The 13,851-nt window shown below is 33.1% G+C and overlaps 1 protein-coding gene across 9 annotated transcripts in view; it reads right to left on the bottom strand.

Moving 5' to 3' along the window:
* VPS13A (vacuolar protein sorting 13 homolog A) overlaps positions 1-13,851 on the bottom strand; it is a 257,663-nt gene that overhangs the window by 12,826 nt on the left and 230,986 nt on the right. For 6 of the 9 annotated variants that reach the window (XM_049633762.1, XM_049633775.1, XM_049633767.1 and 3 more), the window contains one exon: positions 10,452-10,566. In XM_049633762.1, the coding sequence (XP_049489719.1) occupies positions 10,452-10,566 (115 nt within the window). The other 3 variants (XR_007458693.1, XM_049633783.1, XM_049633793.1) reach the window with 3 other exon arrangements.

Here is a 13,851-nt window from a genome sequence, read left to right as displayed (position 1 = left end):
ATAATAAAAGACCATTAAATTGGCCCTTCCAGAAGAAGGGCCAAAAATAATTTTAAGTGGATAGTTACAAGTCTCTCTAAACACATTTCCAGCAGAACCTCTACTGAGCATCATTTATTGACCCATCATGCTACACGTACTTAAGAACTTATTTTAAACATTTTAACATTTCTTTCAAAATAGTATGTAATTCAGAGCAGTCCAAATTACTGAGGATTGTTTCTCTTGTTCACCAATTAATATGTGGAAATGGTTGTGATATTTTAATTACAGTATTCCATTAATGTTGAAAGGAAGAAAAAGGGTAAGATTCATTAACGCTTTTATCCTGATAAAAAGGAGACAAATGTAAAACATAAAATTTATATAATGATGACCAAGAACTAGCATCAACCGGTATTCACCTGGAATAATGAAAATACAATGAGTTCTTACTATACACTGTACTAACAGTCACACACGTTACCTTACTTGTTTAGATCCTATCAACACCACCAAGGTTACTGTTATCTTGGTACTATGTTACCAACACCAAGGTACTGTTGTATCTTGGTGTTATGACACTAACACTACTTAACACCAATTGTTAAGTAGTAGAATTATCTCCATTTTACAGTTTGGAAATCGCGGCCAGGCAAGCAGACTAGAAGATTATAAAGCTAGTGAAAGGAAAAGCTGGAGCTGAATTCAGGTTTACTTGGCTCTAGAATCCAGGCCCTGAGCCATAAGATACTGCTATAGCTCAGATAATTTTTATTGTCAAAATGGGTTAGCCCAAAGAACTACATAGAGTCCAGCAGATACAGTGAGCTGCCATTTTAACAGCTCACTGTAATCTGGATCCAGATATCCTACAAGCTGTACCGTATCTCTTACAATGCTCCAGTGTCATATAATTACCTAGGAATCATTATCTTCTTGGATGGTTGGGTATATCTTGTCTCTTTTGAGTCCTACAGTCTCTTAGAGCCTTGCATTTAGTAAGCAGCTCAACAGCCAACAGGAATGAGACTGTGAAGATCTGACAGGACTGGGATGGCCTCTAACATAGCTTTTGTTTTGTCCCCAATAACTAGAATAAAGTTCACTACGGTTGTAATCTCAGAAAAGATGAACAGCAATGTTGACTACTCTCTTCAGACCTGTAATCTTAAGATCTAGAAGAGTGTCCAATACAAAACTAGTAAGAATTTAACAAAATACTTGTAGGAATACATGACACTGTTTCTTCTTGGTATTCATATAACCTATACTACCAGATCATCTAGCAAAAATTCAATTACACGTATACAATTATACATTTACTTTTTTGGCAATTTTAAAATTTGAAATAGCCTGCCAATTCTATACAAGTTAACTTTACAAGAAACATGCAGCCTCCTATACTTATATATTCCACCATTGGAGCTTCATGAGATCTTTAACTAAAACAACTACCTCAGACCGGAAGTGCCACAAAATGCCTACTGTACATTTTTCTCCACACTGCTTCCTATAGGGTTCTGTGAAGAACCTGTGGTAATTTTTCACAGAAAATTTGACATTAAAATTCATTAGAGTCATCATCAAAAGTAACTGGGACATCAATTTCATTTGAATTTGTAACTAAAGACTGATAGAAAAAGTACACGGTGCTTCCTTCCATAGATGACATGAAAGTTTGTTTTTGGATGAATCAAAGTGGCCTCCAATTTAATTCTGCATGCAAATGAATTGCTTCATTTGGCAAGAGAACACCTTTCTTTCATAGGACATTTGGCCAATAAAAAATAGATTTTTCATAACTTATACCAATGTTTTCTAAGAACACTACTGTTAGAGCACACACTAAAAAAAAGTTTCAAATGAGCTTTCCTAAGCTCAACTCATGCTGAGACTCTGGGTGCTGTCCACAGTAACCAGGGGAAGTCATATGAGGTAGAGCTCTAACACAGAAGTACAGAGGTCATGTACTGAGTTCCAGGGTACAATTTAGCACCTATAGCTAAAATAAAGGCTAAATGGCTTCTAAGCTAATAACTACTGCAAAGTTGAAGCTCTATTTGCACATCTTTGGGAAGAAGAGAGACTCCAGGTAAACCTACCTGAACTTAACATTTAAGGATTTATTTTAAAGTTAAATGTACTAAATTTTCTATTTTAATAGTATTTATCCTTCCCTAAAAGATTGAGAAATTGAATTGGTCTCATTCAGTTACTGAATTAAAAAAGAATCAAAAAAATAATTTTATAATTGATTCAAAGAAAAAACTCAAGTGGAATCATCACCTCCAGAAAAAGATATAATTTCAAAGTCTTATTCAAAAGGTATTGTTATGTAATACTGGAAGGTTCTAAGTGGAGTGAATTACTCTTCTGGTGCAAAATAAAGTCAGTGGGACTTACTACTAAATGTTGGAAAGAACAGGCCTTCTAAAATGATGTATCAAAGACTCTCTAAGAGACCTCCGCCAAATTGATAAATGATGTATTAGAATGTATCTAGGTTAATCTCCTTTCTCATAGGATCTGCTTTAGTTGAGATGCTAAGAGCTCTAACTTGCCTAGATAACAGGATTTGGCTCTCTTCAGTTGTCTCATCCCATTCAGAAACTGGCTTCTGGACGGGAAGAGTTACAAAATGAAGAGTAAAATCCAATAAGCATCTGTCTCCTAGTTCTTGTCCACTTACTCAAAATTTCAGATGAAGCCAGGAAGAGTGTTCAGCACTACTCTGGTGATCTGACTGCCTATGGTAAGCCCTTTCTTCCAGATCAGTTGTAATTCTCCTCCAGAGGTAAAGGGAAAGACCACGTCGGCTGAAGGCAGTTATCTTCCAATTGCTATTAGGGCAGTGTTTGAGGCTAATTATAAACATCTGTAATTTCTGAAAGAAAAGAAATATACAACAGACAAAAGCAGCCTCCCTTCTACAACAACTCACATAATCGTAACTATGATATTAAGGTAAGAGATGTAAGAGATTCAAAGACAACACAGATAAAGGTGTAAAATATCTGAAAAGCTGAAGAGTATGCTACCCTCGTGGAATAACCCAGCTGACAACATTCCTACACGTGAAGGACATAAGGATCACACACACTCATTTTAAGAGGATATTTATTTAAGGGATGGAAACTTTGTAAAAAGGTACAAACATGTTCAGTTAAAAAGAAAATAAAACTTCTATAACTACAAAAAATTATAAAAATTGAGAAAAGGTTCTGCTGGCTTTTATGTATTCTAGAAATAAAGACCAGTTTCCCACATTGGGGATTATTCCATGGATAGATCACTTTTTTAATTTTTAGAAGTTAATAATTCTGCTTATAAAAATTTATAACCTAACAGAAATTTACGTATTTGGATCACAACCATGTTAATAAAAAATTTAAAAAGGAAATATATCATCATAAATGGTGGGGAGACAGGATAATTTTTATTTCTGTAGTTTCTAACTTTTCTTCACTGAGCATGTACTACAGTCGCAAAGTAAAAAAAAAAATCTATTTTTTGAAAATTTTCTTATCAATGTTAGCTAACGATTCACAAGAGGAATTTAGCTTTATCCATGGAAGTATGGGTCTATCAATTTTTTAATTCATAGAAATCCCAAGTTCTACATTCAGAAAAATCTTTGTAGACGTATAGTTAAGCATTTTCTACTCTAAATGATAATCTAAATAATTTAGAAAAACACAGCATACCCAATCAAGAATTACATGTTTAGCTAAGTCTCTAACTATCCTTTGTTTTTCAAAAACACTGATATTGACTATACTATTTTGAACAAATATTTAAGCATCTCTAAGATTCAGAAAATGGCATAATGCAATTTAGCACATATCTTTGTTACTATTTCATTGCTTAGAATATACATACGTAATAAAAAGGCTATATTAAAAACCAACTTTACAAAGTTATTAGACATTTAATTTAAAGCTCATTTTAGAGGTACACTATTGCTAAATAATTACTAAATAAATTCATCACACTGAGATAATGGACATGAAAATGGTCTACCGCATTAAAACTAACCAACCACAAACTGCTACATGTGAAAATTTTAAATTATTCTAACTAGCTCCCTAATAGAGACCAATTTGAAATCATGTGTTTTATTCTTCTTGGATTCAGTACTTTTGATAATGTTTTACATAGTACTGTTTATACTCACTGCACTTCATGAATTCAAACATTCATCCACTGAAATTAAAGATTAAATTAACAATCTAAACATTTTTAATCTCCATTTATCTCAAAGGTGCAGGGATAAATTAAAATTGACATTCTTTTTACATACCCATCACAATTACTTGCTATAAATGAATAATTTATGTATCTTATTTAGACCCCATAAGACCTTTAATGTTTTTTGACCATTATAAATTAATAATAAATTATACATTTGCAAGGAAATCTACAAAACAAAACCAAAGGCTTGAAGGGGTAGTAGAAAAGTACGCAGTAACACTTTTGTTTGTCTCTGGTCCTCCTCCCATTACTATAGGAGAGTATGATGCAAAATTTCACCACAGGGGTTAAATCAGACCAACTACTACAGCAGCTATTGTTCTTCAGGATATATGACCTTGGGATGTAAATACAGTATCATGTATTTCATGTTGAATATTGATGTCCTAGTCACAAATTACAATGGCTCTATTTGCAAATTTTAATAGCATCACTTTAAAATCAACACTTAACACTGATATGTTTTGAACAATTTCAAAATGTAAAATTTATAAAATCCAGATTATTTTAAATATGGAAACAAAGTGAAATTTATTTTTTTTATAAGGAATATTGGCAGCAATATTATTCTGGATTTACATTTGTTATATCCAATTCATCTTACTTCACTTATAAGCTGCTCTTATAAATTTATCCACGGTAAAGATGTCCACAATTTCAGGATTTTTATGAGTTTTTCTTCCTGCCAGTTTTCAATGTTACTCAAGTGTCAAGTAAATACAAAGGCAAAGAGACAATGAGTGATGACTCCCTTAGAGATGATAGAAGAACCCCTCCTTTCCTTTTTCTATACATAAGCAGTGATCAAATAGAAATTTAGAATATAAATAAAGGATATGGAAAGGTGTGGTACGACTTAATCTTTCAGATGTAGCTTTCTACACTTTCTCATTATAAAATACTTCCATTTTAAAATTCTAATTAATTATAAAGCCTCTAATAAGCATCTCATAAAAGTGCCAAAGTTGAACTTATTTTCTATATATTTGGTGAGGAGTAAGAAGATATTTTTGTTCATGTCCTATATTTCCAACATGAGCACACTGGTGTAAAATAACAGAGGAATCTTCAATCTTGAATTTTTCTGTAATAAAAAGCAACTTTTTTTTTTACTGGAAAAATAGTATTGGTGGTCAAAGCAGCTTGAAAAGATTTTTCCCTGGGCATGAAAACAGAAACAGAAAGAACAAGGGCAGTTATTCTGTTAAGAACATATTTCACTTCTAAGTTTTAAAAATTTAAGAATGCTAAATCCTTAAGACTACATGAACTACATGACAGCTTCTTAGTTACTAGAATATGGTTTTAAATCATTGCGCTATTTAAGGGATCTTAAATAAATGTAACCCTGTCTACAATTTCCTTTTCATTAAAATGGCAAGGCGATGCTGAAATATCCAGAACTTTTCCCGATAAATTCTTACGAATCTTTAGGAAACCTATACCATAGGATTAAGTGTCACAGACCAACCACAGGAAAGTCAGTAAATGCCTTGTAATCAAGAGGTTCAGTAGTTTTCCCATTTAGAAAGGCCCTGTGCCTCGCTGAAGTGTAAAAAGTCAATGAAGACATTTCCAGACCTTTCCTAAGACATACGCAATACATAATAATAGGTTGTGCTCTTTCTAGCTCCTTGTAGAAGGAGTAGGTTTTGTTTGATTTTAGCCAGGGGTGAGAGACCAATGGCGATAAGATGGATTTACACTGTCTCTGATACAAGTCATGACTATTTTAATGGTCACTGTTCTCATGTATTTACTCATCCAAAAAGAGAAGAATACTATTTTGGTGAAAACAATAATTAAATTATTTGGCACTCACATATTTCTTAGTCCTAGTATATACAACCTTGATTTCTATTTAATTTAAATGAATGCTAGGCAGGTAGAAATTTCAAAAGACCTTATCATTTTTTAGCTTTTTTTGTAAGCTCAATACTAAATAATTAAACTAGTCATTTTCTAAGAAATAGAACAATGATTTATAGAACTAAAATCTTGGTAAACTTAAGAATCAGAAGAGATTCAGAAATGATGAGTTGAATCAATTAAACCAAAAGTTGATTAAGCAATTATTTACTACAATCCAATTAATATAAGCTCAATATAAACTGATTAACATAAGTCAAGGTAAATGTTTCTCTGCTGATCCAAAAACACAGCAGTCATAGGGATTACCATTTAACTAAAAAAGAATTAGAAGAGAGAGACAGGCAAACCGAGAAACACTCTTAACTATAGAGAACAAACTGATGGTTTACCAGAGGGGCGGTAGGTGGGGGGATGGGTGAAATAGGTGATGGGGATTAAGGAGTACACTTGTCCTGATAAGCACTGGGTAGTATAATTATAAGAACTGGTGAATCACTATATTGTACACCTGAAACTAATACTATACTGTATGTTAATGAACTGGAATTGAAATAAAAACTAAAAAAAATATATTACTACTAGTCATTCACCTTTAGATGATTTCTTTTGTACATCTAACTGAATAGTGAATTAGGACAAGATAGGGGCGCCTGGGTGGCTCAGTCAGTTAAGCATCTAATTCAGGCCACGATCTCAGTTTGGGAGTTTGAGCTCCACATCAGGCTCTCTGCTGTCAGCGAGGAGCCCGCTTGAGATCTTCTGTCTACCTCTCTCCACCCCTTCCCACTTATTCACACGTAGGCATGCTCGCTTTCTCTCTTGGAAAAAAAAAATTTAAAAAAAATGGGACAAAATCGTTCAAGTTGAAAATTTAAAAAAAAAAACAAACTATAAAAATACTATAAAAATTCTTCTAATATCCTGAATTAATCTGTAAAATTTTATAATAGGGATATAGCATATGGATATTTAGGTTAACAAGTAAATATAATGGCTATAAAACCAACTTTGTTCCTTGTTTCACAAAAATATATATATAATGAAATAAAAAGTGAACCAAAGAACATTATTTTTCATTCTAAGACTACACATTATGTCACCACCTAACCTTCCATGACAAATCATGAATGTTCCTTATGAGAGTGGTACAACCTATATGATTTTGGAATAGAACAACACATTCATATTGAAGTTACATAAGTTTATTATTATTAAAAGAAATTTGACAAAAATACTTTCCAAATGCTAAATATAAAATATTGACTTGGTGTTCCTATTATTTTTCTTTTACACAATGGAATTATAGCCCAGAAAATTTACAGAGAATATTAAAAATGGCATTTTGCTAATAAGCAGATAATTTAAAAGAAAACTAGTGAACATTAAAGAAATATTTAAGTCTACCTTTAAATCGTAAAGACAAACTCTGCATTTTATAAAGCCACAAAACATATACAAGCAAATGGTAGAAAATATAATATGCCCCACTTTGGGTGTAAAATACATTTTTCTGTGCTTAATAATGCAATTACTTTGCTTTCTGAAAATGTGTAAAAACACATTTTCAAAGGAAAAAAGTATTTTCACTCCTTACAAATGGATATATAGGCATTAGGGTAGCAGTCATACAAAACATGTTAATGAAACATTCCAAATAAAATGACAAAGAACACACGAATTTAACATTTCAGATCTGACTCATCATCATCATCATCATCATCATCATCACTACTGCTACTGTGAGTCATGATCCACTCCCTGTAGACCTGAATTTTCTGTAAGCATGGTAAAGGAAAAAAGAAGCACAAAGGTTAGTCAGGCATGGCAAAATGCTGGCAAACATGTAAAATTGTGAAATGTTCGAGTTAGAATAATTTTGAAGCAGACTTTTCAGATGAGTAGGGCAGTAATTATGGATATATTCCATAACTTAAGAGACCAAAGACTAAGAAGTTCCACTGGTTGGTACACTCAATGGGTAAAATAATTCGGTAATACCACTAAGGTATTTCGTGAATATATTAGAATTGTTATCCTATTTCTCTAGCAGGTAACTTGAATTGACTACCAGGAAGCACTATAATATGGCACTTCTTTCTAGATGCAAAGGCATACAGAGTATATTTTATATTTAATGATATTTTGATCCATATAATTTAGTGAACACAGAGTACCTTTTTTTGGAGAATTAGAAAAAGAAAAATGAGAAGCATTTCAAATATTAAACATTTTCGAAGGGCACCACTGTCAAGTCACTTAGATGAAATCTTGGCAGATGAGATCTTAAATCCTGTTTCTATGTCATCTACTTTTTTTCTATATACTGCCATTCATGGATTTTAAACTGTTTGCTAATAACAGACTTGTGATTAAAAAAGCACCATTACCACCAAACCAACAACCTACTTCTTACGCTTGTAAGAGGTAATGCTAACCAAAAACATCCTAAGGCCTCTGGTGAATTCCTACAGGTATTCCAGCTACTACTGTATTTATGCTCTTGCTGAAAAACAAGTAAAATGGCTGACAAGGATTGTGAGGGTTTAGTCCTTTAAATAGCTCTTTTAGCAATTAACACTAAGACTGGCCTACTAAAAACAATATGCACCTTTAAAAACACACAGTCAAGAGTCCTGACCTTTAAATCCCAAAATTTAAAGCTTCAGTTAACAATTAATGAATGTATAAAATACATTTACTTGTCACTAAAATCAAGTTATCAGCTGTGAGAAATTTTTGGTATCTCATGTCTCTCTCCTTTTGTTATAATCTATTCCCTGATAATGAGGATGTATTTCTAAATTCTCCTCACTACTCACACTTCCTTCTTACTAAATTTATTAAAAATTTCTCAAGAAATATTTTTAGTTTTTCAACAGGTGATGACTAGGCACTCCAATAAAATGTTAGTAGTATGTTATTAACATAAGTTACTAATGTAAGGAACACGTTACTTCCCGAACAAGGGAAGGCAGCAACTGAATAGAAGTATATTTTTCAAATGTATTAACCGTAGGTGACTTCTGCGCCATTTGCATCTTCCAAAGAATGATACACTGTCATTGCAGAGATTGTACGAAATGCCTTTTAGAGCACAACCTCTCACTAGATTGCCAGTTCTACCCCATATGCAATTATTTTGAGGCTTTAAAAACATTTTAAATACAGTATCACTTTATTAAATAATACACATTAGCTCAATGGTCATGTTTTACTATATTAGATGGAAGCACATTTTATTCAAAATGATATTCTCTACATGTAGTGGGTAAAATACTGAAGTTTTAAATATTTACCATGGTCATTTTAAACATGAAAATATTTAAAATATCAAGGCTATAAAGGAAGCACCATATCCCTACAGGTTATTATTACTACGAATATTTTCAAGTCTATTTAACATAACGACTCCTGGTTTGTTTTCCAACAAGTGATTTACTTTAGGACTCCACATCTAAACCACAGATGAAGTAACTTGAAATGGTATAACCTATTATGTATGCTACCTACACCATGATCCAAATTTTAAAAAGGACAATTTTCAAAGTAAGAAAAGTATCCAAACTGGTAAAATATTCTACCTTCAAATGGTCTACTGTTTCAAAAGCCAATTTTCCTTTCTAAAAGATGTTGGCTTTCATGTGAACTGCTTATCAGATTCCACAGGTTTTAAATAGACTACACAAGCATAAGGCAGGAAGAAGGTCATGGCCACTTGAATATTTTCCAAAGAAAAGCCTAAGAAACCCAAGAATTCACAATAGCAGTGGAACTGATTTTTCCCTTATCCGTGCCCAAGTGGACAGGAGGAATTGTATTAAAGCTACCAGCGGCTTGATATGCAGAGGGAGTCCCCTACGCAGAAATGGTCTAACTGGTTAAGTAAGTACCACCAGTTATGAGGGTACAAAAGGCATGATGGTTTGCAACAAATCTAGCAAATCCAGTACAGAACTAAGAATACCCTATAACAAGGTCAGATTCACTAAAATCCTATACAAAAAGTTACCAATACGAAAGCTTTTCTTTGTATTCAAAATATTGAAACAGCTGTACGTAGTTTGTAAATTTTAAGACTAAAATCTACTGCTGGCTTTCACTTGCAAAGGCATGCATTAACTGTTTTCATATCAAACTTTTTGATGCCTGTAAAAAAGAAAAAAAAAATCTTATAGTAAATAAACGTACATTAAAACCTAAGTAAACATAAAAAACTTCTAAACAGAATTAAGCAAAACATCTAAAGCCCAAATAATCTAATATATATTGGAATCATTATATAGATACTTGTAATAAAGCAAACTTGACTAAATTAATCTTAGTGTGTAAGATACTTCTTCACCCACCTGTAACATTTGGTTGCCAGTCCCATCCCTCAACCTGTAAGGTCTGATAACTCCATCCTCATTAAAGAATCGAGGGGGTCGCAGGCTCTCCACTTCATCAGAACTCTCTGTAGCTCTACAGGGAAGAACATATAGCTTGAGTATAAAAACTATTCAAATACTCTTATGTACAACTTAAAACGCAACTACTGAAAACAATGTTCTTTTGGATAAGACTCTTACATCACTCCTCTATTTTAAAATTTGTCTTTATGACACCAATAAATTTAAGTTCTCTAGAAAAATATAGACTTGAAAAGAAGTTTGTTTACTGATTGTCTTGGACCTTCTTTGTACACAACAATCAGAGAATCAGCGAATGATGAGTACTGCTTTTTTCTTTTGTTCTCTGCTTTAAGGCTTTTAACTTCTTTTTCTTTTCCTACAATACTGTTTGGTTCCTCCAATACAATGCTAAGTATAAGAGGGGACTGTAGGCAACCTTGTCTCATTCTTAGCTTTAAAGGGAAAGCTTCTACTGAGTTTTCCATGAGGAACCAATATTAACAATGATTTTTTTTTTTAACGTTTATTTATTTTTGAGAGAGAGAGAGAGACAGAGCATGAATGGGGGAGGGTCAGAGAGAGACGGAGACATAGAATCTGAAACAGGCTCCAGGCTCTCAGCGATCAGCACAGAGCCCGACGTGGAGCTCGAACTCACGGACCGTGAGATCATGACCTGAGCCGAAGTCGGACGCTTAACCGACTGAGCCACCCAGGCGCCCCAATAATTTTCTTTTTTAAAGGCACCTTTTGCCAAGCCAAGGAAGTTCATTTCCACTCTTAGCATATAGTTCCTGTTATTGTTTTGGAAAATTTTGAATGGGCAATGAATTTTAATTAAGAAATTCCCGTCCGGTCATTGCTGTGACCTTTGGTTAATCTCCTTCAATCTATTATTGCTATAAGTCAAATTACATGTATGTTGTTTAATGTTCAAATACCCTAACATATTCCTACTTGGGCTGATATGCATTGCTTGAAATACATAAATACTTTGCTGAATCTGGTCCTGTAATAATTTAACATTTTTAACTGTATGGAACTACATGAGAATGGTCCATCTGTTTGTTCACTCATTCAACAAACATTCAGAGATTCAATAAATATTAAGAACTTACTCCATAACGTACCCATATACATAGAACACATACCATGGGGTAAATTCATCAGTTAAAAAGCAGACTGGCAGAATGGATAAAAAAAAGTTGATCCAACTAAATGCTGTCCAAAAAAGATTCACTTTAGAATCACAGACACAAATAAGTTGAAAATAAAAGGATGGAAAAAGATATACCATGTAAACAGTAACTAAAAGAGAGGTGGAATAACCGTATTAAGATCAGAAAATAATTAAACTTTAAACAAAAAATTCTCAGATACAAAGAACATTTTACAAGAAAAGGGTTAATACATCAAGAAGATATAAAAATTTTAAACATATAAGTACTTAACAAGAGTTCTCAAATACATGAAGCAAAAACTGGCAGAACTAAAAAGAGGAAAAGATCTACAATTATAGTTATTTTTGTATCCTACTTTCAGTAGTGAGTATCATATAGACAAAAGATCAGCAAGGGAATAGAAGATATGAATAACACTATAATCTAACTAGACCTAACAGGCATCTATACAGAGAACACTTAATTCAACAATAGCAAACTACATATTCTTCTCAAGCACACACACAATACTTTCCGGGACAGACTACATTTTAGGCCATAAAACACATCTCAGTAAATATAAAAGTTATACTAAAACTTGTAAAGTATGTTTTTTTCTGGCCACACAGAATAAAATTAGAAATCTATGAGAGAAGGAAATTTGAGAAATTCACAAATTTGTGGAAATTAAACAGCAGAAGCCTAAATAATTCAAGGTCCAAGAAAAGTAACAAAGGAAAGTAATTACTTTGAGACAGTTGAAAACAAAAACACAACAAACCAAAACTTGTGGAATGTAGTGAAGACACTGCTCAGGAAGTAATTTATACTGTGAGTGCCCAACACTTAAAAAGAAGAAAGATCCCAAATCAATCATCTAACTTTACACCTTGAGAAACTAGAAAAAGAAGAGCAAACTAAACCCAAAGCTAGCAGAATGTGGAAGGAAATAAGAAAAATTAGGGCAGAAAAAAAAATTAGAGGAAAGAAGAATAAAATAGAAAAACAATGGAGGGAGTCAATAAACCAAAAATTGGTTCTTTGGTAAAGTCAACAAAAATGACAAACCATCAGACACACAAAGAAAAAAAGAGAGGGAACTTAAAATGACTGGAAAGAACAGACAATATGATTAAGACTTAAAGAGACTGAATGAGTAATCAAAAAATTTACCAAAAATAAAGGTCAAATCCAAATGGCCTCACTGGTGAATTTTATCAAATGTTTAAAGAAAAATTAATGTAATTCTTCCACAAACTCATCTCAAAAAATGAAGAGAAGGGAATACTTCCTAATTATTCTAGGAAGACGGTACTCCCCTAATAACAAAACCAGGCAAAGACATGACGAAAAACAGGCCAATGTCCCCTGTAAATACATACGCAAAAGAACTCAGATAAAATTTTAGCAAACTAAATCTAGCAGCTCATAAAAAGGATTATACATCATGACCAAGTGGGATTTATTCCAGCTATGCAATGTTGGTTCAACGTATGAAAATCAATTAATGTAATACACTATATTAATAAAACAAAGAAAAAAAAACAATGTCAATTTAATTAATATTAGAAAAGCATTTGACAAAACCCAACATCCTTTCATGATAAAGGCACTCAAACTCAAAATAGAAAGGAACTTCTTCAACCTGATAAAGAATATCTACAAAAAAGCCATGGCTCATATCATAGTTAATGGTGAAAGACTGAAAGCTCCTCTCTAAAATCAGGAGTAAGACAGGCATGACTGGTCTTGGTAATTCAACACTGTACTAGAGTTTTAGCCAAGGTAATTAAGCAAGAAGAAGAAACAAATGGCATTCAGATTGGAAGGAAAAACTAAAACTACTTTTTATTTATTTTTAAAAAATATTTTTTTTGGGGGGTGAGGGGTAGAGAGAGAGGGCGATACAGAATCTGAAGCAGGCTCCATGCTCAACTGACTGAGCCACCCAGGCGCCCCATACTACTTTTATTTCTAGATGGCATGATTTTATATATATGAAACCATAAATAATCCAACTATTAGGGGCGCCTGGGTGGCTCAGTGGGTTAAACGTCTGACTTCAGCTCAGACAGTGATCTCATGGTTTGTGAGTTCTAGCCCTGCATAGGGTTCTGCGTTGACAATGCAGAGCCTGCCTGGGATTCATTCTCTCTCTCTCTCTCTCTCTCTCTCTCTCTCTCTCTCTCTCTCTC

Source organism: Panthera uncia, chromosome D4 (assembly GCF_023721935.1).
Source record: "Panthera uncia isolate 11264 chromosome D4, Puncia_PCG_1.0, whole genome shotgun sequence".
NCBI lineage: Eukaryota > Metazoa > Chordata > Mammalia > Carnivora > Felidae > Panthera > Panthera uncia.
Note: the sequence above shows the minus strand (reverse complement) of the source record. Positions and strands in the feature narration are given on the sequence as shown.